Consider the following 25169-nt stretch of genomic DNA (forward strand, 5'->3'; position numbering starts at 1 on the left):
AGTGACCTGGCCGTGTGGTGCAAGAACAACAACCTCTCCCTCAACGTGATCAAGACAAAGGAGATGATTGTGGACTGCAGGAAAAAGAGGAACGAGCACGCCCCCATTCTCATCGATGGGGCTGCAGTGGAGCAGGTTGAGAGCTTCAAGTTCCTTGGTGTCCACATGGTGTCCACCAACAAACTAACATGGTCCAAGCACACCAAGACAGTCGTGAAGCGGGCACAACAAAACCTATTCCCCCTCAGGAGACTGAAAAGATTTGGCATGGGTCCTCAGATCCTCAAAAGGTTCTACAGCTGCACCATCAAGAGCATCCTGACAGATTGCATCACTGCCTGGTATGGCAGCTTCTCACCCTCCAACCTCAAGGCACTACAGAGGGTAGTGCGAATGGCCCAGTACATCACTGGGCCAAGCTTCCTGCCATCCAGGACCTCTATACCAGGCGGTGTCAGAGGAAAGCCCTAAAAATTGTCAACGACTCCAGCCACCCTAGTCATAGACTGCTCTTTCTGCTATCACACGGCAAGTGGTACCGGAGCCCCAAGTCTAGTCCAAGAGGCTTCTATACAGCTTCTACCCCCAAGCCATAAGACTCCTGAACATCTAGTCAAATGGCTACCCAGACTATTTGCATTGCATCCCTCCCTCCCCTCTCCACACCACTGCCACTCTCTGTTGTCATCTATGCATAGTCACTTTAATTAACTCTACCTACATGTACGTACTACCTCAACAAACCGGTGCCCCTGCACATTGACTCTGTACCGGCACCCCCCTGTATATATTGTTATTTTTTTACTGCTTCTCTTTTATTACTTGTTATTTTTATCTCTTATTCTTATCCGTATTTTTTGAAACTGCACTGTTGGTTTGGGGCTCGTAAGTAAGCATTTCACTGTAAGGTCCACACCTGTTGTATTCGGTGCATGTGACTAATAACATTTTATTTGATTTAAAGTAATGATTGGTTGTCGTTTCTCTTTGCTGATTTGAGCTGTTCTTGCCATAATATGGACTTGGTCTTTTACCAAATAGGGCTGTCTTCTGTATACCACCCCTACCTTGTCACAACACAACTGAATGGCTCAAACGCATTAAGAAGGATAGAAATTCCACATATGAACTTTTAACAAGGCACACCTGTTAATTGAAATGCCTTACAGGTGACTACCTCATGAAGCTGGTTGGGAGAATGCCAAGAGTGTGCTAAGCTGTCATCAAGGCAAAGGGTGGCTACTTTGAAGAATCTTAAATATTAAAAATATTTGGATTTGTTCAAAACTTCTTTGGTAACTACATGATACTTTATGTGTTATTTCGTAGTTTTGATGTCTTCACTATTATTCTACAATGTAGAAAATAGTAAAAATAAAGGAAAACCCTTGAATGAGTAGGTGTGTCCAAACTCTTGACTGGTACTGTAAATCAAACTAGAAGTTGAAATGACGTCTGTGCCCAGTGGGTTATTTTGGCCGTTGTGTGTGGGTGCTTATATTTGTCCTATTTCGAAATGTGTTTTTTGTATATCCCACTCTTCCTGAGACCCTCGAAGAGTGGGGTCACGGCCAGGGTCTGCCATTATCAACGGCGACCCTGGAGCAATTAGGGTTAAGTGCCTTGCTCAATGGCACATCGACAGATTTGTTCACATTGTCGGTTCAGGGATTCGAACTAGCGACCTTTAGTTACTGTGTGTGTGTGTGTGTGTGTGTGTGTGTGTGTGTGTAATGCAGTGCGGAGTGGGGTCCACAAGACAGTGGTAGATCCTGGGCGGAGTTGCTGTAAAACCCTACCCTACAGAGCTTCCCGTCGTAGCTCACTCGACGCGCTCCCGCATTTTACCTGTTAGCCAAGCCAAGTGACAGAGCAGATGTTATACAACTGTAACTGAACACAGTTAGTGAATATCTCAGTATTTAACCCTGACGTTTACGGAAGGAAGTTAACTGATCGATATCAACGAACATATTATCAAACTTTAGGAACAGCGGAACAAGGATATCTGACATTTGCCAGGATGCACTTTTCCAGCTGTCTGTGTACCCTCCTCGTCGCGCTTGTCTACCAAGGTACTGTATGTAGCCTAACATGCATCATATTTTACATTGTTTAAAAGAAAACTGTTACATTTTATCAATATTTTAATAAAAACTTAATGGGAACTACATGGGGATTATGAGTATGTAGACGATACATCTAAAGTCAAAATGCTTGTTATTCGATTAGCAATATTGATTTCCACGGTGGTTTGTGAAGACAAAGTTGTAGTTAGTTATAGTCATGGTTGGAGGGTTATTTTTTTTTTACCATTATGGCGCATAGCATAACTACTGTGTAACTACAAGTTGAATAGTGCATACGTGGGTACAGCCTCTGGCCACACTTCGTGTGAGTGTAGAATAGGTTTCGCCAGGTGATAGTGATGTGCTCTCAATTTGGGAGAGCTGTCCTCTCATTTATTACAATACTTACAACAGTAAACCGAATTTTCACAATCATTTGTGTGGTAAACTTGTGTGGCAAACGTCCACCCCCAAACATGTACATTACGCACTCAAAGCGCACACTTACCAGTGTTTCCCCACGAGGCAGGCGCGCCTTGCATCCCCCTGTCTAATGCAACACTTTATAAATGATTATGTACTGCTTAAATACTAGAAATATATGCCTTCCAAATTAGGAATGTGAGTGAATTACTATTTGAAATTTGGACCTGATTTGGTGCATAACCGAGTTGCAGTCAGATAACCTGCCATCTGACATATCTCACAGAAAGATGTTATTCCGCACACCCTTTTCAACATTAACACGATGGAAATGTGTTGTGTTCCTTCATGGGGCCCCATCCCTTCTATGTTATACAGTCTATTGACCCAATAGTAGCTGAAATTATTTGAAGCCCCTAAGAGTTCATCATTTCTGTGTTTTTGTCATGATGAATGGGTTCAATTGAATGAATGCTGGAGATGGGTGGGGTGGTGTTATGGGGTGATTTCGTGGTGAGTCAGTTCTAGGAACTGGGGGCAGGGATGATGGGGTATTATAGGAATGAGAGTGCTGTGTGTTGGGGGAGGTGGGTAACTACATCAGATGAGGAAAAATATAGAAATTTGGCTGTTTTACTTTCTGTACATTTCTTTAAAGAAATACTTTTCCCAAGCCAACAGGTACACACCATGTGTTTAAACATTCAGTCTCAACATTTAACCAAACTGCAGTGGAGCTCTGAATAGTTCTTCGGGAGAGGGAAAGGAAACCTGGTCTCAGAGCATTTCGTAATATTTTGTATGTAAATCCGAGACACTCCATTTATGTTACGTTTCGTATGGTATGTATTAATTTGTGTATGTCCATCACCCATTTCGTATGATAGGTTACAAATTACAAATAGTATTATATGTTATGAATTTGCAAAATGTGCAGTATGTTACAAATTCTAGAAAGGTGGCTAATGTTAGCTGGTTCACTAATGTTAGCTAGGCTAGGGGTTAGGGTTAAGGTTAGGGTTTGGATTAGGAGTTAGGTTAAAGGGTTAAGGTTAGGGGAAGGGTTAGCTAAAACGGTAAAGGTTAGAGGAACAGTTAGCTAAGATGCTAAGTAGTTCCAAATTAGCTAAAAAGTAGTAAGTAGATGAAAAGTAGCAAATTTGCTATAATTCTAAAGTTGTCTGTGATGAGATTTGATCTCGCAACCTTTGGGTTGCTAGACGTTGGCGTTATACGCCCAACCAACCACCCTCATTTTGTTTTAGTCTTAAGTAACTATGTGTCTTATGTAACCATACCAAACATAACATATCGTACTAATGGAGTGTCTCGGAATAACGTACAGAATAATACGAAATGCTCTGAGAGCAGGTTGGGAAGGGAGGTGGGTGATCTGACTTAGGTCCTCCTCTGTCTGACACTGTTACATGACATGCCTGTCATTGTAAATTACAGTGTGCCTCACTTGTCACTGTCACCCACTCTTAGGTGTTTTTATTTGAACTGGGTGGAAAAAAAGAGCATCCCCTATGATAATAGCATGTCACGTGTTGACTGTTTTTCTACTTGGACTGTGTGTTGTAGCTCCGATGCCAGTTGCCCCTGGTTTTAATTTGGTTTATAGCCCTCCACACCAACATTTGATGAGTAAACATGATGCTGGCAGACAGGCCGTCCTCTATAAATGGTGAAACCATGTGTCTGTTTGCTTGTTCTATGGAGGATTGATGATAACCTTTCAATGTGCTGGTTACTCATTACACCTTCATATGCAGTGTCATTTTAAGAAGCACTATGCAACCATCTAGTTATCTATCTTCATCAAATCACAAAATCCCGTTTCATCTATCACCACACGCCTCATTGTAAATGTTGAATTGTAGTTTTTAAACTTAGTGCTCTGTTTGTGAAGGTAGTTTTCAGAATAGACACCATCAGCCAGTAATTAGATACACTGTTGATCTTTTATTCCAAAAATGATCTTCTGGCAGGCGGTTCAGGTCAATCATGACCAAAGCCTCCTACCACCTGAACAGTTTCTTTCCCTGGGCTGTGTCCCTCACCAACCGGCCATCTGGCCCATAGAAACTAAAGGACTATGCACTCTATGCTACACACAGCAAACAGCTACTGTATCTTTGAATTGTACACAGAATAACTGCACTATTACTGCATTTAAATACAGTTGAAGTCGGACGTTTACATACACCTTAGCCAAATACATTTAAACTCAGTTTTTCACAATTCCTGACATTTAATTCAGTTAAGAATTCCCTGTCTTAGGTCAGTTAAGATCACCACTTTATTTTAAGAATGTGAAATGTCAGAATAATAATAGAGAATTGTCACGTCCTGACCCTTGTAAGATGTCCTTTTCTATAGTAGAGTAGGTCAGGGCGTGACGGGGTGTTTTTGGGTGGTTTTCTTGTTATCTGTTTCTATGTTGTTTTTCTATGTTTCTATTTCTATGTTGGGGTTGTTGGGATGATCTCCAATTAGAGGCAGCCGGTTCTCGTTGTCTCTAATTGGAGATCATATTTATGTAGGGGGTTTTTCCATTTGTGTTTGTGGGTTGTTCATTTTTGAGTAGTGTTATTTTCTCTGCATCACTGTTTGTTGTTACAAGTATTTTGGTCTGTTGCAAACGTTTCACGGAATAAATAAATATGTGGAACTACAACCATGCTGCGCGTTTGTCCGATCCTTTCAACAGCCGTGACAGAACAACCCACCACAAAAGGACCAAGCAGCGTGGTAGGGATCAGCTGGAGGAATGGACTTGGGAGGAGATTTTGGATGGGAAAGAACCCTGGAGGCAGGCTGGGGAGTATCGTCGCCCGAGGGAGGAAATTGAAGCAGCAAAAAGGGAGCGACAATACTACGAGGCGCTATATCCACCAAGAGGCAACTTCCCGTGCTTACCGTGGAGGGCTGTGGAGTGAACCGGGGCCAGTCAGAGAGTCGAGCGCGGAGTTCGACACAAGATTCCGGAGAGAGGTGCTGGCGTTAAGAGTGCTGCGGAGCAGGCGTGCTGAGGAGCGAGTGGATGAACGAGCACTGGGTTATGGTGTGATGCACACTATATCGCCCATACGCACTCACAGCCCGGTGCGCTCGGTGCAAGCTCCTCACCGGTGTCGGGCTAAGATGGGCATTCAGCCAGGAAGGAGCTCAGCATGCCTGGTCTCCAGTTCGCCTCCATAGCCCAGTACGTCCTGTGCCTCCTTCCCGCACTCGCCCTGAGGTGCGAGTTACCAGTCTGGCGCCACCTAGGCCAGTTCCACGCATCAGACCTCCAGTGCGCATGCCCAGTCCGGAGTGTCCTGTTCCTGCTCCCTGCACTCGTCCTGAGGTGTGGGTTGCCAGTCCCACGCATCAGGATTCCAGTGCACATTCCCAGTCCAGAGCTTCCGGCGACAGTTCCCCGTCCAGAGCTTCCGGCGACAGTTCCACGTCTAGAGCTTCTGGCGACAGTTCCCCGTCCAGAGCTTCCGGCGACAGTTCCCAGTCCAGAGCTTCTGGCGACGTTTTTCAGTCCGGAATCTACTGAGACGGCCTACAGTCCGGAACCTACTGAGACGGCCTACAGTCCGGAACCTACTGAGACGGCCTACAGTCCGGAACCCACTGAGACGGCCTACAGTCCGGAACCCACTGAGACGGCCTACAGTCCGAAACCCACTGAGACGGCCTACAGTACGGAACCCACTGAGACGGCCTATAGTCCGGAACCCACTGAGACGGCCTACAGTCCGGAACCCACTGAGACGGCCTACAGTCCGGAACCCACTGAGACGGCCTACAGTCCGAAACCCACTGAGACGGCCTACAGTACAGAACCCACTGAGACGGCCTACAGTCCGGAACCCACTGAGACGGCCTACAGTCCGGAACCCACTGAGACGGCCTACAGTCCGGAACCCACTGAGACGGTCTACAGTCCGGAACCTACTGAGACGGACCTCAGCCCGGAGCCTCCAGCGACGCTCCCCAGTCCGGAGCCTCCAGCGACTCTCCCCAGTCCGGAGCCTCCAGCGACTCTCCCCAGTCCGGAGCCTCCAGCGAGGCTCCTCAGTCCGGAGCCTCCAGCGACGCTCCTCAGTCCGGAGCCTTCAGCGATGCTCCCCAGCCCGGAGCCTTCAGCGACGGTCCGCAGCCCAGAGCCTTCAGCGGCGGCTTGCAGCCCAGAACCTTCAGCGGCGGCCTGCAGCCCAGATCCTCCAGCGGCGGCCTGTAGCCCAGAACCTCCAGCGGCGGTCTGCAGCACAGAGCTTCCGGTATTGAGCTACAGTCCAATTCCTCCGATAACGATCCACGGTCCGGTGTTACAGAAGCGGAGGGATCTGCGGGATGAATGGGGGTTACGCCCTATACCGGAGCCACCTCCGCTGTTGGAGGATCGGAGGGATAGTAAGGTTCTGGGTTTAGCACTAGAGCCGCCATAGACATTTGTCACCCTCCCTACCCTCCCTTTGTGTTTTGTGGTTGTTTTTTGTTGTTGTTTTTTTTGCATTCGGAGTCTGCACCTTTGGGGGGGGGGGGTGGGGTACTGTCACATCCTGACCCTTGTAAGATGTCATTTTCTATAGTAGGGTAGGACAGGGGGTGGTTTTGGGTGGTTTTCTTGTTATCTGTTTCTATGTTGTTTTTCTGGGTTTCTATTTCTATGTTGGGGTTGTTGGGATGATCTCCAATTAGAGGCAGCCGGTTCTCGTTGTCTCTAATTGGAGATTATATTTAAGTAAGGGATTTTTCCATTTGTGTTTGTGGGTTGTTCATTTTTGAGTAGTGTTATTTTCTCTGCATCACGGTTTGTTGTTTTGTTACAAGTATTTTGGTGTGTTGCAAACGTTTCACGGAATAAATAAATATGTGGAACTACAACCATGCTGCGCGTTGGTCCGATCCTTTGAACAGCCGTGACAAGAATAATTTATTTCAGCTTAAATTTCTTTCATCACATTCTCAGTGGGTCAGAAGTTCACATACACTCAATTAGTATTTGGTAGCATTGCCTTTAAATTGTTTAACTTGGGTCAAACGTTTTGGGTAGCCTTCCACAAGCTTCCCACAATAAGTTGGATGAATTTTGGCCCATTCCTCCTGACAGAGCTGGTGTAACTGAGTCAGGTTTGTAGGCCTCCTTGCTCGCAAACGCTTTTTCAGTTCTGCCCACAATTGTCTATAGGATTGAGGACAGGGCTTTGTGATGGCCACTCCAATACCTTGACTTTGTTGTCCTTAAGCCATTTTTCCACAACTTTGGAAGTATGCTTGGGGTCATTGTCCATTTGGAAGACCAATTTGCGACCAAGCTTTAACTTCCTGACTGATGTCTTGATGTTGCTTCAACATATCCACATCATTTTTCTTTCTTATGATGCCATCTATTTTGTGAAGTGAACCAGTCCCTCCTGCAGCAAAGCACCCCCACAACATGATGCTGCCATCCCCATGCTTCACGGTTGGGATGGTGTTCTTCGGCTTGCAAGCCTCCCCCTTTTTTCTCTAAACATAACGATGGTCATTATGGCCAAACAGTTCACTTTTTGTTTCATCAGACCAGAGGACATATCTCCAAAAAGTACGATATTTGTCCCCATGTGCAGTTGCAAACCATAGTCTTGCTTTTTTATGGCGGTTTTGGAGCAGTGGCTTCTTCCTTGCTGAGTGGCCTTTCAGGTGATGTCGATATGGGAGTCGTTTTCACTGTGGATATAGATACTTTTGTACCTATTTCCTCCAGCATCTTCACAACGTCCTTTAATTTTGTTCTGGGATTGATTTGCACTTTTCTCACCAAAGTACGTTTATCTCTAGGAGGCAGAACGCGTCTCCTTCCTGAGTGGTATGACGTCTGCGTGGTCCCATGGTGTTTATACTTGCGTACTATTGTTTGTACAGATGACCGTGGTACCTTCAGCCGTTTGGAAATTGCTCCCAAGGATGAGCCAGAATTGTGGAGGTCTACAATTTTTTGGCTGATTTCTTTTGATTTACCCATGATGTCAAGCAAAGAGGCAATGAGTTTCAAGGTAGGCCTTGAAATACATCTACAGGTACACCTCCAATTGACTCAAATGATGTCAATTAGCATCAATCAGAAGCTTCTAAAGCCATGACATAATTTTCTGGAATTTTCCTAGCTGTTTAAAGGCACAGTCAACTTAGTGTATGTAAACTTCTGACCCACTGGAATTGTGATACAGTGAATTATAAGTGAAATAATCTGTCTGTAAACAATTTTTGGAAAAATTACTTGTCATGCAGAAAGTAGATGTCCTAACCGACTTGCCAAAACTATAGTTTGTTAACAAGAAATGTGTCGAGTGGTTGAAAAACGAGTTTTAATGACTCCATCCTAAGTGTATGTAAACTTCTGACTTTAACTGTATACTATATATACAAAAGTATGTGGACACCCCTTCAAATTAGTGGATTTGGCTATTTCAGCCACACCCGTTTCTGACAGGTGTATAAAATTGAGCACACAGCCATGCAATCTCCATAGACAAACGTTGCCAGTAGAATGACCTTACTGAAGAGCTCAGTGACTTATAACGTGGCACTGTCATAGGATGCCACCTTTCCAACAAGTCAGTTGGTCAAATTTCTGCCCTGCTAGAGCTGCCCCGGTCAACTGTAAGTGCTGTTATTGTGAAGTGGAAATGTCTAGGAGCAACAACAGCTCAGCCACGAAGTGGTAGGCCACACAATCTCACAGAATGGGACCGCTGAGTGCTGAAACGTAGCGCTTAAAAATCGTCTGTCCTCGGTTGCAATACTCACTACCGAGTTACAAACTGCCTCTGGAAGGAACAATAACTGTTCGTTGGGAGCTTTATGAAATGGGTTTCCATGGCTGAGCAGCCACACACAAGCCTAAGATCACCATGCACAATGCGAAGCGTTGGCTGGAGTGGTGTAAAACTCGCCGCTACTAGACTCTTGAGCAGTGGAAACGCATTCTCTGGAGTGATGAATCACGCTTCACCATTTGGCAGTCCGACGGACAAATCTGGGTTTGGTGGATGCCAGGAGAACGCTACCTGCCCTAATTCAAAGTGCCAACTGTAAAATTTGGTGTAGGAGGAATAATGGTCTGGGGCTGTTTTTCATGGTTCAGGCTCCTTAATTCCAGTGAAGATATACATTTTAACGCTACAGCATAGAATTACATTCTAGATGATTCTGTGCTTCCAACTTTGTGGCAACAGTTTGGGGAAGGCCCTTTCCTGTTTCAGCATGACAATGCCCTTGTGCACGAAGCAAAGTCCATACAGAAATGGTTTGTCGAGATCGGTCTGGAAGAACTTGATGGCCAGCACAGAGCCCTGACCTCAAACCCATCGAACACCTTAATGATGAATTGGAACGCCGACTGCAAGCCAGGCCTAATCACCCAACATCAGTGCCCAATCTCACTAATGCTCTTGTGGCTGAATGATAGCAAGTCCCCGCAGCAATGTTCCAACATCGAGTGGAAAGCCTTCCCAGAAGAGTGTAGGCTGTTATAGCAGCAAAGGGGGGACCAACTCCATATTAATGCCCATGATTTTGGATTGAGAATTGTTCAACGAGCAGGTGTCCACATACTTTTGGTCATGTAGTTTATATTCATTCTGATACTATACATATTATTTGTATATTTGTTTACCCACTGCTCATTCTCTTATAGTGTTATGCTCACTCTACTTAGTTGTATATAATGTAGGTAAACTTTGTTTAAATTCCTCTGTCTGTATTCTGTCTCTAAATGTTGTCTATCACTAGCAGCACCATATCACCAAGTCACATTCTGAGTATGTGTAAATGTACTTGGTAATTCTGATTCTGTTGTTTTAGAGGGAAACGGACGCTAGAAAAAACAACACCTGTTCAGGTTGTTAAAAGCAGTTCCTCCAGCTCAAACACTCAGAGCTGTGACCCTCGGCCTAGACCAGATAGTGCTGAAAAACAGGCCCTGAATGTCTTTTAGAACAAATAGTCTGTATAGATGCATTTGTTATTTTGTTCCCTGCTTTCCATCCCCCCCCCCATGGAATAGACACCATTCAGTGTCACACCTGGTATTACTCGTCAAGCAAGTGGGGCTCTTCATTTGCTAATGGACTAATCCGGCCCCTGTTCTCGTGGGGACCACACGGTTTCATTGTCTGAGTGAAACCTCCTTGAAATGTATTCATCCAATTTCTCACTCTCCGCAACCAGTTTTTGTCATGACATTATAGATAAATGTTCAGATGACTGGTGCGGAGGAAGACTTGGGCGATCTGTATTCTCAGTGTGCACTTGTGATTTTGTGCCTGTTTATTTGTATGACTGTGCACTTCCCGTCTTGTTTAGAGGTGCTTGTTCTATCTCCCATTGACAACTTATGCAACATTTTGTTTCAATGATGGAAAGCACAATAACATGAATCTATTCATCCTTAATCGTTGATGTTTATGATCCAGATTCTATTTACAAAGGAAATTGTATGCGGATGGTGCAAGACAGTGATATCAGATAATACAAATGTAATATAATTATTAACCAGATGTCCTACAGTGATATGCTAATTACATGTTTTATGACGGTATTACAGGGCAGTGACATATTAGAATAGAAATAATGTGCTATTAACCATGAGGAAAATGTCACTCTTCTTAGCTCTGAACAGAGAGGATGTCACTCATGATGACATCATCATTTTGTATATTAACCTTAAATTTACAGGCCTTCAATCTGCAGATCATGATATGATGTGAGAAATGTCATGATACTGAAAATATGGATGTTTTTAGTTAGTTATTTGTGCCTTGCATTACAGTATCGCCAGTTTGCTATACAAGACTATAGACTTATTCCTATGAGTGTCTTTCACGCCTTTTCTGAATTCATTTCCTACCGCTCATTTAGATATGAATTATTGAAAAGGGCCTCAATCACACATCATACCCAATAAACATACCCATTTTATCCAGCTTTACAAACTCTCAACTCACACTGGTAGCTCTTCATTTCCTTCAAAGGCAATGCGGGACCGTCAATGTTGTGTTTGAACTGACATTTTATGTATGTCATAGGAAATTGCCATGAGCAATGTGTTAGAGTTTAAATGGTTTCATTCTCTGAGGGTATCTCTTGCTTTTCTCAGTCTTCCTAAAGTATCATTCATGTTCTGGGAGGAAAAATAAAATAACTTGTATATTTTGGTAAGGGTTTTCTCGCTTTTGGCAATCTGGGAGAGGGAGGACATGTTAATTCTAGTAAAGCAATTGCACTATTGTGGCTCTGCGTCTTTTTCATTTAATTCAGATTAGTGTCACAGAGGCTAATTTCGTTTTAATCCAGTTTGAGGCCTCTCGAGAAAAGGGGTGGGTCAAAGATAGAACCTATCCTTTTACCCAAATGCAGTGGATGAGGGTGAGCTAGCCAATAGGGCAGGGTTCCCCAACTGGCGGCCCGCGGGCCAAATCGGCTGTCCCCATATGAGAACCCGTTTTGGTTCTGGGTAGAACCCTTTTGGGTTCCATGTAGAGGGGTTCTACATTGAACCAAAAAAGGGTTCTACCCAGAACAAAAATGGGTTCTTCAAAGGGTTTTCCTACGGGGACAGTCAAAGAACCCTTTTAGGTTCTAGATAGCACCTTTTTTCTAAGAGTGTACCTGAGTGAGAATAGGCTGTGATATGCACACGTCTAGCATACTAGATTTATTCACTCTGGTTCAATCTCTGATTTCTCCCCTGAAATGTTAAATTCTCAGTGTTCACTTAGTTTAGGGGAAAGTATTGGCACTTTCTGTTAAGAGCTCAGGATTCACTGACGTAGATGTAAAATGTTTCCGCCCTGCAGAGCTGTAGTCAGGCAGCAATGAGAACATGTAAGCCAGCCCAGAAAACAGTGTATTTCCGCAATGTAAAAGAGAGTATTTACAGACTGGACACACACAGCAATAAGATGTACAGCTTTGCTTAGAGAAAATGAAAGGGCTTGTGTGGCCAATGTAATCAGTCTCAAGCAATGACTCACAGGTGAAAAAAGTATTTTGTCTGCCTGTGACAGTTTTACACACGAGGGTATCAGTAAAACAGCCAAAGGAGTCTCAATTACACTAGCTAGTGTGATTGGCTCATCCCGATTTTAGAGAGGAGTGGGAGATACGTTCTGTTTCAACAGTCACGATTGAGATTTCCCCTTAATCCCCCCCTTATCCAGAAAACTCAACTCGGTTTGTATTGTCACTGGTTAGACAAGTTATAAAGGCCTGGGTGGGTTTTCATTAGACAGCTTAAGATATAGGACATGTTTTACATATAGATTACATTTCCAGTCACACATTCCTGCGTGAAAGCCAAAATGTTACAATTTTGTAGAATGGCACAGAACACCCTGGTATTTCTTTGAATGAAGATGCCAGCCTGAGAGTCTCTATCTATTTCACTCCCCATTTTCTCACAGCAATCTTTCTTCATCATAGCACTTCTGCTATTCACACACAAAAAATGCTTTATTTGTTATATGAAGGGAGTGACCACATTTTCGAGAAAGCCTTAACAACAGGAGTGAGATGACTGCAACAGCGCTCTCTCACTAGTCCCTTATTCCGAAATGCACCCATTGAAATGCATGAGGGTATCTTTGGTTTTGGTGAAAGCCTACAGCGCACTGGAATCAGCTCTGCCCCTATTTTGGGACAAAAATGTGAGGTTGTTTCTCGCTTTTGTTATTCACACTATCCCTCCTGCTTTCTCTAGTTTCCTGCGGACTCCCCCCGACGGTATTGTGAAGCAAGTTTCTTTTGAAACAAATGCATGGTATGATGGTGACTTCTCCTGCCGACTCCTCTCTTTGTCATGAAGATGGAACAGCACACACCCCTCTGGGAGGGCATTGAGGATCTTCCCCCTGTTCGCCCACCTCTCATATGCGCAAGGCAAGCCAAGCCTACTGGGGGAAAGTAGCTCTGGTCCATATGAAATGCTAATGACATGGCTCATCCTGAATGACACAATGATCTTAGTTGAAATATTCCATTGGAAAGCCGTAAGCTTTTTACTAGGTGTGATTTAATTAGAGTAGTTCATTAGCTATACCATTAGCTGGATTGGTAGTCACACATGGTTCCCCAAGGACCTGCTCTTTTTGGCACGTGAGTTCTCAGAACTCATAGAAGATCATTTCTCTTCTTCTTCTGTTCCTCACATTGCCTGATGTTTTCTGAAAAGAGACAAAGCAAAAACAGTGTGTCCCATAATTGAGAACCTATTAAGAGCCAGGGGAGCCCCAAGCACTAGGAACTTAACCTGACCCACTAAAGGTCAATGGGTAAACTGCCAAGATTTACACTCCCCATAAAGTGATTATATTGCCACCTATTTACATGGGGTCAGGGCTGAAACAGATGGTACTATTCTACCACACCCATTTTTTACTCGCTCTGCAGTCCAGAGTGGTCTATTGTGATGACAATGGCATTGTCCTAAAGATAAAGCAGAAATTCAAAGCGGTGGGCAATAAAATGTCATGCAATTTTCCCTTTCCCATTCACTTTGAAATCGCTTTCTGTTTGGTCAGTAACGTCAGTAGTGACTGGTCTCTATTCATTCCAACGTTATTTTGCAATTTTCAGCCATGAAAAGACAGTGTCATATTTAGTGTTGCTCCATGAAGAATCCTGCCCCAGGGATCCAAACAGAAGTGTTTTATGTCTGCATTTGACCTCAGTAGTCCCCCATTCTAGCACTGCTGATGTCCCTCATCTATCCTTCTGAGATGGCGGCACACTGTGGAGCCTGGAGCTATCTATGATTACATGCTGCTTCAGATGAACTTGCAGGAGTTCTCATTCAATCCCAGAATCCCCAACTTTCAACAAGGGACAGACATGCAGTCACTGCATATCTCTGCTTTCTGGAGAATAAACACCTGTCATTTTTGCATGCCAGGGTATGTAAACTGGTAAAAATACAGCACATTCATAGAACTCTTCCTTAGTTGCTTTGGAGCATTCTTTAAGGTCTTAAACATCTCACTCAGGAAGTTTCAGATGCATGTTTCCTCTCATGCGTTGGATTCCTGGCTGTAAATCCCAGGTGGTAAAGGGCTTTGTAAAAGAGTGGTTTTTATGCTGAAACTTATCTGGCTGTGGAGCTCTCGCTGCCTGGAATTCAAAGCCTTGTATTAGCCTTGGATGTATGGAGTTCCTTCACCTGATGCGTACATGAAAAAGCCAGAACCAAGACTTTTGTGATAATTTGTACCAATACATTTTAGTGAATATTTTATAGATTCTAAACAAAAAGCTGAATTCTTCCTTTTACCAAATGATAAAAAGTACTTTAAAGGTTTCTGGTGAGGTTGAGAACTAGATGTGAGCGAGAACTGCAATTTACTGTTTATATAGAAGGTATATACAGTACAGTGTAGTTTTAGAATGAACTCTAAATACTCAGAATTCTTCACACCAGCCCTATTATCTTAGATGTTGAACCACTTCGCATTCAGTGAAGTAAAATTATGCTCTTGCAAATGTGTCACTGTATGGATGCCGTTGATGATGAATGCCATGTAAAACTGGGTTTGATTAGCTAGTTGCTACTATGCAGTAGTTGTATTCTAACACTTCCATTGTCAGTGTCACACCTGCACCCGCTCTTCCCCGCTCGAGGGCGCCAGGCTGGCCTGCATTACGCACTCCTGCCACCATCCTTTACGTACACCTGCCTTCCCTCGTCACGCGCTTCAGCGATATTGGACTCACCTGGACTCACACAATCACCTGTTTATTACCTCCCCTATATTTGTCAGTTCCCCAGCTCTGTTCCCCGCTGCTGCATTGTCTGTCATATGTCCGTGTTACCTGTGTGCTGACGCTGTTCCTGTCTTGTTCTATGTCTGTTCCCGAATACATGTCTGACTCCCCGTACCTGCTTCTCCTGTCCGGCGTCGGCTCTTACAGTCAGACATTAGTGGGTAGGCGAAGAACCTCTTGTGCACTAATTAGATGGAGAAACTAATTGTCTAATGGGACCCATCTTGAGAGGTCAAGTAGCCCCATGTTCCTGCAGAGAATTCTAAAAAGTACTTTAACTCCCATCGGAGCTGTTAAACCAGGGTTTCCCAAACTCGGTACTCGGGGCCCCAAAGGGTGCACGTTTTGGTTTTTGCCCTAGCACTACACAGCTGATTTAAATAATCAACTAATCATTAAGCTTTGATAATTTGAATCAGTCCCCAGCACCGAGTTTGGGAAACACTGTGTTAAACCGTGACATTTTCCCGCTCATCTTTCGAGACAGCTTAAGATGGAGCACAGGAATTTGCAATGAAACACTAGAATCTGCTCTACAATGATGGAGTCTTTTGCTTTAGAAAAACCCTTCATGTTAGAGAGAAGGAATAATGTTTTCTAAAGGAATCACAAACAAATTCAGCTGCATAGTTCCGTGTCAAGTAAATGCTGCATTATCCGAAGTGCCAGCCCAGTATATGAGAGCAAAGGAATTGTAAAATAAACTTCCAGGTGTTTCATTTTGAGTAATGGAGGTGCCATAATCCATTATGCATTTGTTTGCTTTCTCACCTGTAGTAGATACAGCGAGGAGAGGATATCTCTTTTCCTAATGTAATGATAGTGATTTCATTTAAATCCTCCAGGTTATGCAATAAGAGATTCTCACAATGGAAAATGCATAACAATTGACTAGTCATATTAGTTTATGTGTTGTAGGGATGAATGGGTATGGCATTCCCCCTCTCTCTGAGGAAATCTCTGGATTATCTGTCCCATGCTCCAGGCCTTGCCACGGTGTGCTTGCCTATAAACAGATATGACACAAGCAATGCATCACAGTGGAGAGCATCACTACCCCTGTCTGCCATTACATGCACATTTACCCAGACAGTAATGTCTCCAGATGCCCTCGCCAGTAATTGGGTCGCTTTGTCACCCTTCGGCACCAGACAGCACTTTTCCGGGTTCTGATATACATACATTCTTCATTGATGTTCATGCTTCATACAGTGTTGTCTTATGTTGTGATCCCCACTCAGAATGTTGCTGTTGCTTGTTCTTTTGTCCGTTCGGACTGTTGAGAGGCTGTTGTTCTGTAAGTACGGAATGTTCTAGAGGAGGTTTTTCATTTGACTATTCAAAGTATGAGGATCCGGCACAAGGGCTCTCCAAGACAACAGACTCTTTAATCAGGAGATGTTTGCTGCGTGGATTGATTCTGTTGGAAGGATATGAGTCATACAGCTGAAATGTTGCTTATCGACAGGCTTCTGTGAAGTTATTGTGTGTTTCTGCTGCTGGTGATAGTGAAGGCAACTCAGCTCATTATCAGGGGAATCTGCAAAGCTCCTGTTCAAAAGCACCAGTGTTGGAAATTGTTCTCTACAGACAGACAGGAGGGGATAATAGGGAAATACGCATAGCATGGCGCCAGGCTAAGTGGTTTAAAGCACTTATGTTGATATATGGCTGCTCCTCTTTTGTGATGATAGCAGGAGAAAATGTAATGGCCATGGAGTCATTTGTAGTAAAACTAATGAAAATATGTTACGCCTGAGAATGAATGCTTATAAGCAAGAGACATCGAAGTGAATGGTAATTCTCAATGTGAGGTGACAGTTCTAACAATTGATTGATTTGATATTAAAATACAAGTGTTCAACTTCTCTCCTTTGAATCTGAAGAAGGTAACAATCTTACCAGAGCATAACTTTTTTATACAAGTCCAGATTTAATGTTCTCTATCCCACACAGTATATATATAAAGTGTATTAATTGTAGTTTTATAATACCCCTGTGTTTTCAAGCCTTTGAAAAAGGTTTAATTGGACGGCAGTCTGCAGTGAACTTACATAAGAAATTTTGCTTTGTAATTGTGAAGGGAAGTGTCACTGAAGTATGCCATTTTCTTGAAGAGCCTGAATGACATTTGAATGTATGCAATTTCTCATATACATTTTTGTGGCAATGCCACGTTTTAGAATAATGGGTCAAAGGCAAACATATATTACTCTTGTTGTGTACTTACCATTTTAGGCTTACTGTAATCCCGTCAAAATCCCGGCACACAAATTATTACAAATGGCGTGCACCTAGCATGCGCCATTGCGCGCATGTTGATTTTGTACCCCCACACCAGACACAATCAGGACACGCAGGTTGAAATATCAAAACAAACTGAACCAATTATATTAATTTGAGGACAGGTGGAAAAGCATTAAACATTTATGGCAATTTAGCTAGCTAGCTTGCTGTTGCTAGCTAATTTGTCCTGGGATATAAACATTGGGTTGTTATTTTACCTGAAATGCACAAGGTCCTCTACTCCGACAATTAATCCATAGATAAAACGGTAAACCGAATTTCCTCCTTCCTCAGGCTTCTTTTTTACTTCTTTGGACATTATATGGCGGTTGGCAACCAACTTTACGGTGCATTAATACAACTGACTGGAGTGTGGACGTCAGTTCATCTTTCAATCACCCACCTGGATATATGCTCCTAAACACCAATGAGGAGATGGCACGTGGGTATATGCTCTTAAAAACCAATAAGGAGATGGGAGAGGCCGGACTTGCACCGCGTTGAGCGTCACAAATAGAACCTATTTCTATTTTAGCACCTGGCCACGCAGACGCTTGCTGAGGCGCGCGAGCAGTGTGGGTGCAATGATTGAATAACATGTATGTGTACATTTATTTTGCAAAGCTCGCACACACGACGCAAGCGGTGTGGTCAGAATGTTAGAGAATACAGCTTCTTGAGGATTTAATCACATCTTATGAAGGTTGATAGTAAATTAATTATATTTTCTGTACAGTTGCCTGTTGGGGAACCGCTTTGCATTGCACACTTTAATTCACTGAAAGCCTACTTAAATTGAAAAACACATCTGCAGGTATTAAAACCTACTGACTCCCAAGCTTTATAGCCTGTATCATGCTCAACCAGTTTGAAAAATACTATAGTTTTTTGTCAGAAGTTGTAACTGTCGCCCTTTGCCATCGAGGCCAGGCGTGCAGACAGTGAAAGTGTTGTGTTTTCAACTCGTGCTGTCCTGGAGGGATCCATGTTAGTCAGTGGACTGTGTGCTCAGTCTGTTATTGGACCTACACAGCGTTCTTTCTCTCCTTAATCTCTGTGTTTATCTCTCTGAGGGGGGGGGGTGGATCACTGCACTCTACTCTAGATCCATGGCTTAACATTGACCTCAGGGTCAACAGGCAGAACCTTAGGCAGCCTAGCCCAGAACCTTAGAATGGCTGTTTGTGACCTGGGGGGGGGCTCTCCTTTGAGGAAGGTGGGTCATCATTTGGTGCTGGTGACATGCGGGGCCAGCACTGCTCATCAGTGATGGACGTCGGTCACACCTGTGCCAGGTGAATTACTACCACACACAAATCTCACTGCCCAAGAGGGATATCTTTCACTCATAGTCCAGCCAAAGAATAACAAATTCTCAAGTGTTGTTCGTTTCTCTTCCAAAGAGTGTGCCAAGTCCTACTCAGAAATCTTTCTCTGTTTTGTCCAGCACATTGGATGTTACTTCCTGTTAACACTTTATTTGGTTAGTGCATCTGTAAATGCTCTACAGACTGTTTAAAGACTATCAGTAACATTTCAACTAACTATCTACTAACCCTTGCTTTAACCTTAACCCTTATCCTAACCCTAAACTTAACCATAGCCCTAACCTTAACCCTTACCCTAACCCTTATTCTAAACCTAACCCTAACCTTAGCAAGCAGTTGCTTATCAACAGATAGTTTGTTGATAGTATTACCATCTGTAGAGCATTTGGACTATCCATTTACTAAAGCAGAGTAAACAATATTATTTCTGCAAGGAAGACACTCAAGACATATGTTCCTTTTGGAATTGATAGCAACAGTAACTAGGAGCATGATGTCCCCCTCGTAAATCAAATCAAATGTAGCACAAGAAAATAACAATAACGAGACTATATACAAGGAGTACCAGAACTAAGTCAATGTGCAGGGGTACGAAGTAGTTTAGGTAAATGAGGTAATACAGTATGTACATGTAGGTAGGCGGTAAAAATGACTAGGCAGTCATGATATATAATAAAGTGTGTCTTTGTGTGAGTGTCTGTGGCGTCAATATGCTTGTGTGTGGGCATATGTAGTGTAATTATGTGTGTTGGAGTGTCAGTGTAGTATGTGTGAGTGTGTGGGTAGAGTCTAGTGAATGTATCAGGTATCAAGGTAAGACCCAGATGCAGATATGTTGAATTGACAATGGTTTAATATTCCAACAGGGGCAGGCAATAGACAGATCAAGGCAGGCAGGGGTCAGTAAACCAGAGGTGGGGCAAAGGTACAGGTCGGAAGGCAGGCTCAGGGTCAGGGTAGGCAGAGTGGTCAGGCGGCTCAGAGTCAGGACAGGCAAGGGTCAAAACCAGGAGGCCGAGAAAAAGAGAGACTGGGAAAGCCAGGAGCTGATAACAAAAACGCTGGTTGACTTGACAAACAAGAAGAACTGGCAACGGACAAACAGAGAACACAGGTATAAATGCACAGGGGATAAATGGGGAAGATGGGCGACACTTGTAGGGGGGTGGAGACAATCACAAGGACAGGTGAAACAGATCAGGGTGTGACTGTACACCCCCCCCCCCCAGGTTTCGGCTGGGACCGCTGCGCCTCCCAGACATGTTTACCTATACCCCAGTTGAGTGCTGTCACCTGGCACGAGGTAGGAAGGATGGTCTCGGGCTCCGGGGTGGTACCTGTGGTGCTATAGCGGCGGGACAGTGCATCCGGCTTGACATTCTTGGATCCCGGCCGGTACGAAAGGGAGATGTTGAACCGTGTGAACAGCAGGGCCCATCTGGCTTGCCTGGAGTTGAGGCGCTTGGCAGTATGGAGATACTCCAGGTTCTTGTGGTCGGTGCACACGATGAATGGGTGTTCCGCTCCCTCCAGCCACTCTGACATATGAAGCACAGGGGATTAATGGGGAAGATGGGCGAAACCTGAAGGGGGGTGGAGACAATTACAATGACAGGTGAAACAGATCAGGGTGTGACAGAATGTGCATAAAAATATATATATATAAACTCAGCAAAAAAAGAAATGTCCTCTCAATGTCAACTGCGTTTATTTTCAGCAAACATAACATATGTAAATATTTGTATGAACATAACAAGATTCCACAACTGAGACATAAACTGAACAAGTTCCACAGACATGTGACAAACAGAAATGGAATAATGTGTCCCTGAACAAAGGAGGGGGGGGGGGGGGGTCAAAATCAAAAGTAACAGTCAGTATCTGGTGAGGCCACCAGCTGCATTAAGTACTGCAGTGCATCTCCTCCTCATGGACTGCACCAGATTTGCCAGTTCTTGCTGTGAGATGTTACCCCACTCTTCCACCAAGGCACCTGCAAGTTCCCAGACATTTTTGGGGGAATGGCCCTAGTCCTCGCCCTCCCATCAAACAGGTCCCATACGTGCTCAATGGGATTGAGATCCGGGCTCTTCGCTGGCCATGGCAGAACACTGACATTCCTCTCTTGCAGGAAATCACGCACAGAACGAGCAGTATGGCTGGTGGCATTGAAATGCTGGAGGGTCATGTCAGGATGAGCCTGCAGGAAGGGTACCACATGAGGGAGGAGGATGACTTCCTTGTAACGCACAGCATTGAGATTGCCTGCAATGACAACAAGCTCAGTCCGATGATGCTGTGACACACTGCCCCAGACCATGACGGACCCTCCACCTCCAAATCAATCCTGCTCCAGAGTACAGGCCTCTGTGTAACGCTCATTCCTTCAATGATAAACGCGAATCCAACCATCACCCCTGGTGAGACAAAACCGCAACTCGTCAGTGAAGAGCACTTTTTGCCAGTCCTGTCTGGTCCAGCGACGGTGGGTTTGTTTCCCATAGGCGACGTTGTTGCCGGTGATGTCTGGTGAGGATCTGCTTTACAACAGGCCTACAAGCCCTCAGTCCAGCCTCTCTCAGCTTATTGAGGACAGTCTGAGCACTGATGGAGGGATTGTGCGTTCCTGGTGTAACTCAGGCAGTTGTTGCTGCCATCCTGTAGACCTTACAGTGAAATGTTTACTTACAAGCCCTTAACCAACAATGCAGTTTTAAGAAAATACCCCCAAAAAGTTAAGAGATAAGAATAACAAATAATTAAAGAGCAGCAGTAAATAAAAATAGCGGTGCTATATACAGGGTCAATGTGCGGGGGCACCGGTGTCGAGGTAATTGAGGTAATATGTACATGTAGGTAGAGTTATTAAAGTGACTATGCATGATAATAACAGAGAGTAGCAGCAGCGTAGAAGAGGGGGGGGGGGGGTGCAAATAGTCCGGGTAGCCATTTGATTACCTGTTCAGGAGTCTTATGGCTTGGGGGTAAAAACTGTTGAGAAGCCTTTTTGTCGTAGACTTGGCACTCCGGTACCGCTTGCCATGCGGTAGCAGTGAGAACAGTCTATGACTAGGGTGGCTGGAGTCTTTGACAATTTTTAGGGCCTTCCTCTGACACCGCCTGGTATAGAGGTCCTGGATGGCAGGAAGCTTGGCCCCGGTGATGTACTGGGCCGTATACACTACCCGCTGTAGTGCCTTGCGGTCGGAGGCTGAACAGTTGCCATACCAGGCAGTGATGCAATCTGTCAGGATGCTCTCGATGGTGCAGCTGTAAAACCTTTTGAGGATCTGAGGACCCATGCCTTTTGAGGATCTGAGGACCCATGTCTCCTGAGGGGGAATAGGGTTTGCCGTGTCCTCTTCACGACTGTCTCGGTGTGTTTTGACCATGTTAGTTTCTGGATGAGCGTTTTCCTGTTTGCTTATGGCGGTATACAGCTCATTGAGTGTGGTTTTATTGCCAGCATCAGTCTGTGGTGGTATGTAGACAACTACGAAAAATACAGGAGGTTTTTGGTCCCAGAATTGGCGCTCCGGTACTGCTTGACGTGTGGTAGCAGATAGAACTGTGTATGACTTGAATGGCTGGAGTCTCTTATATAGCCTTAGAATTTGGGCGACTTTGGTGGAGTGCTGTAGCTCATGTTCATTTTCAACCTGTCACAGCAGTCCTCCAAAACATGTGATGTTAGTTGGTGGACATTTTAAAATACACAGACAGGATGCCCATGCAGGTATTTAATCCTCTGTGTGTATTATCTGCATTCCGTGTGCTCATTCATGTTATCTGGCCTGTGTAGCCTTCTGAATGACCTCTGCCCCCCCAGTGTTTAGAATGTCAAGCAGAACACAAATGCTCCGAATTCAACCGCTAATGCCCTCTTAATACCAACCAGGCTGTGGAACTTATTGGAATGGAAGACAGGCCTGTTCTGTTTCATTGGGAAAGGTTGAAAGATCAGTTCTGTCATTAGATGTTCCACAACACAGTACACTACTTACTGGGATCATAAGGAAGCATCAAGCACCGCTATGGCAATTACACAAGATGAAAGCCATCGCCGGCAGTCAGTTGAACAAATGGGAATATTTGTATTTGCTCTTTTACAACATAATAAGACATATATTATTGATAGCCAAAGTGGGCCTTGCTTTAAAATCTGACAATAATGAAACTGTAGGCTCTGCTGAGTGTATACAGCCATTAATCATTCATTTTGCATCAGGGAAATGTCAGCTCCTGCTTCTTACACCATCTAATGAAGCACTTTCAGATCAATAGCTGGATGGTGTTTTGTATACACATACCTGACTCCCTCCACACACTCCGCCATCTACACAGCCAGGGGAGGAGTGGGGCTGCTAGCATGATCCAGGCTAAGGAAAAGGTTTAGTTTACCCTAAACAGGTATTTTGTGGCACCAAGTGTGATCGGTATCTACCAGCACCGTATGCAACCATATGCAGATAGTATAAATACAAGGGGCCCCTCCAGCACCCATGGAAGGCAAATGTTCAAAGCACCAGGTACTGGGGAGAGAGAGAGAGAGAGAGAGAGAGAGAGAGAGAGGGAGGGGGTAATAGTGAACCCTGCAGGGGATGCTTTAGGAGAAGACACGTACCTGTAACTGAATCAAATCAAATCAAAGTCTATTTGTCACGTGGGCTGAATACAACAGGTGTAGACCTTACAGTGAAATGTATACTTACAGGCTCTAACCAATAGTGCAAAAAAGGTATTAGGTGAACAATAAGTAAAGAAATAAAACAACAGTAAAAAGACAGGCTATATACAGTAGCGAGGCTATGAAAGTAGCGAGGCTACATACAGACACCGGTTAGTCAGGCCGATTGAGGTAGTATGTACATGTAGATATGGTTAAAGTGTCTATGCATATATGATGAACAGAGTGTAGCAGTAGCGTAAAAGAGGGAGTTGGCGGGTGGTGGTTGGGACACAATGCAGATAGCCCGGTTAGCCAATGTGAGGGAACACTGGTTGGTCGGCCCAATTTAGGTAGTATGTACATATGTACATGAATGTATAGTTAAAGTGACTATGCATATATGATAAACAGAGAGTAGCAGCAGCGTAAAAAGAGGGGTCGGGGGGGGCACACAATGCAAATAGTCCGGGTAGCCATTTGATTACCTGTTCAGGAGTCTTATGGCTTGAGTGTAAAAACTGTTGAGAAGCCTTTTTGTCATAGACTTGGCACTCCGGTACCGCTTGCCTTGTGGTAGTAGAGAGAACAGTCTATGACTGGGGTGGCTGGGGTCTTTGACAATTTTTAGGGCCTTCCTCTGACACCGCCTCGTGTAGAGGTCCTGGATGGCAGGCAGCTACGCCCCAGTGATGTACTGGGCCGTACGCACTACTCTCTGTAGTGCCTTGCGGTCAGAGGCCGAGCAATTGCCGTACCAGGCAGTGATGCAACCAGTCAGGATGCTCTCGATGTTGCAGCTGTAGAACCTTTTGAGGATCTCAGGACCCATGCCACATCTTTTCAGTCTCCTGAGGGGGAATAGGCTTTGTCGTGCCCTCTTCACGACTGTCTTGGTGTGTTTGGACCATTCTAGTTTGTTTTTGATGTGGAAACCAAGGAACTTGAAGCTCTCAACCTGCTCCACTACAGCCCCGTCGATGAGAATGGGGGTGTGCTCGGTACTCCTTTTCCTGTAGTCCACAATCATCTCCTTAGTCTTGGTTACGTTGAGGGAGAGGTTGTTATTCTGGCACCACCCGGCCAGGTCTCTGACCTCCTCCCTATAGGCTGTCTCGTCGTTGTCGGTGATCAGGCCTACTGTTGTGTCATCTGCAAACTTAATGATGGTGTTGGAGTCATGCCTGGCCATGCAGTCGTGGGTGAACAGGGAGTACAGGAGGGGACTGAGCACCCCTGGGGAGCTCCAGTGTTGAGGATCAGCGTGGCAGATGTGTTGCTACCTACCCTCACCACCTGGGGGCAGCCCGTCAGGAAGTCTAGGATCCAGTTGCTGAGGGAGGTGTTTAGTCCCAGGATCCTTAGATTAGTGATGAGTTTTGAGGGCACTATGGTGTTGAACGCTGAGCTGTAGTAAATGAATAGCATTCTCACATAAGTGTTCCTTTTGTCCAGGTGGGAAAGGGCAGTGTGGTGTGCAATAGAGATTGCATCATCTGTGGATCTGTTTGGGCAGTATGCAAATTGGAGTGGGTATAAGGTTTCTGGGATAATGGTGTTGATGTGAGCCATGACCAACCTTTCAAAGTACTTCATGGC

The 25169-nt window shown here is 44.6% G+C and overlaps 1 protein-coding gene across 2 annotated transcripts in view; it reads left to right on the forward strand.

The window, feature by feature from the left end:
* The first annotated feature begins 1782 nt into the window (after positions 1-1782).
* LOC106581141 (CD166 antigen homolog) overlaps positions 1783-25169 on the forward strand; it is a 59176-nt gene continuing 35789 nt past the window's right edge. For both annotated transcript variants that reach the window (XM_014162966.3, XM_082966662.1), the window contains exon 1: positions 1783-2075. In XM_014162966.3, the coding sequence (XP_014018441.1) occupies positions 2024-2075 (52 nt within the window). In that variant the 5' untranslated portion in view covers positions 1783-2023. The remainder of the gene's footprint in view (positions 2076-25169) is intronic.

Source organism: Salmo salar, chromosome 20 (genome assembly GCF_965601325.2).
Source record: "Salmo salar chromosome 20, fSalSal1, whole genome shotgun sequence".
Classification (NCBI taxonomy): Eukaryota; Metazoa; Chordata; class Actinopteri; order Salmoniformes; family Salmonidae; genus Salmo; species Salmo salar.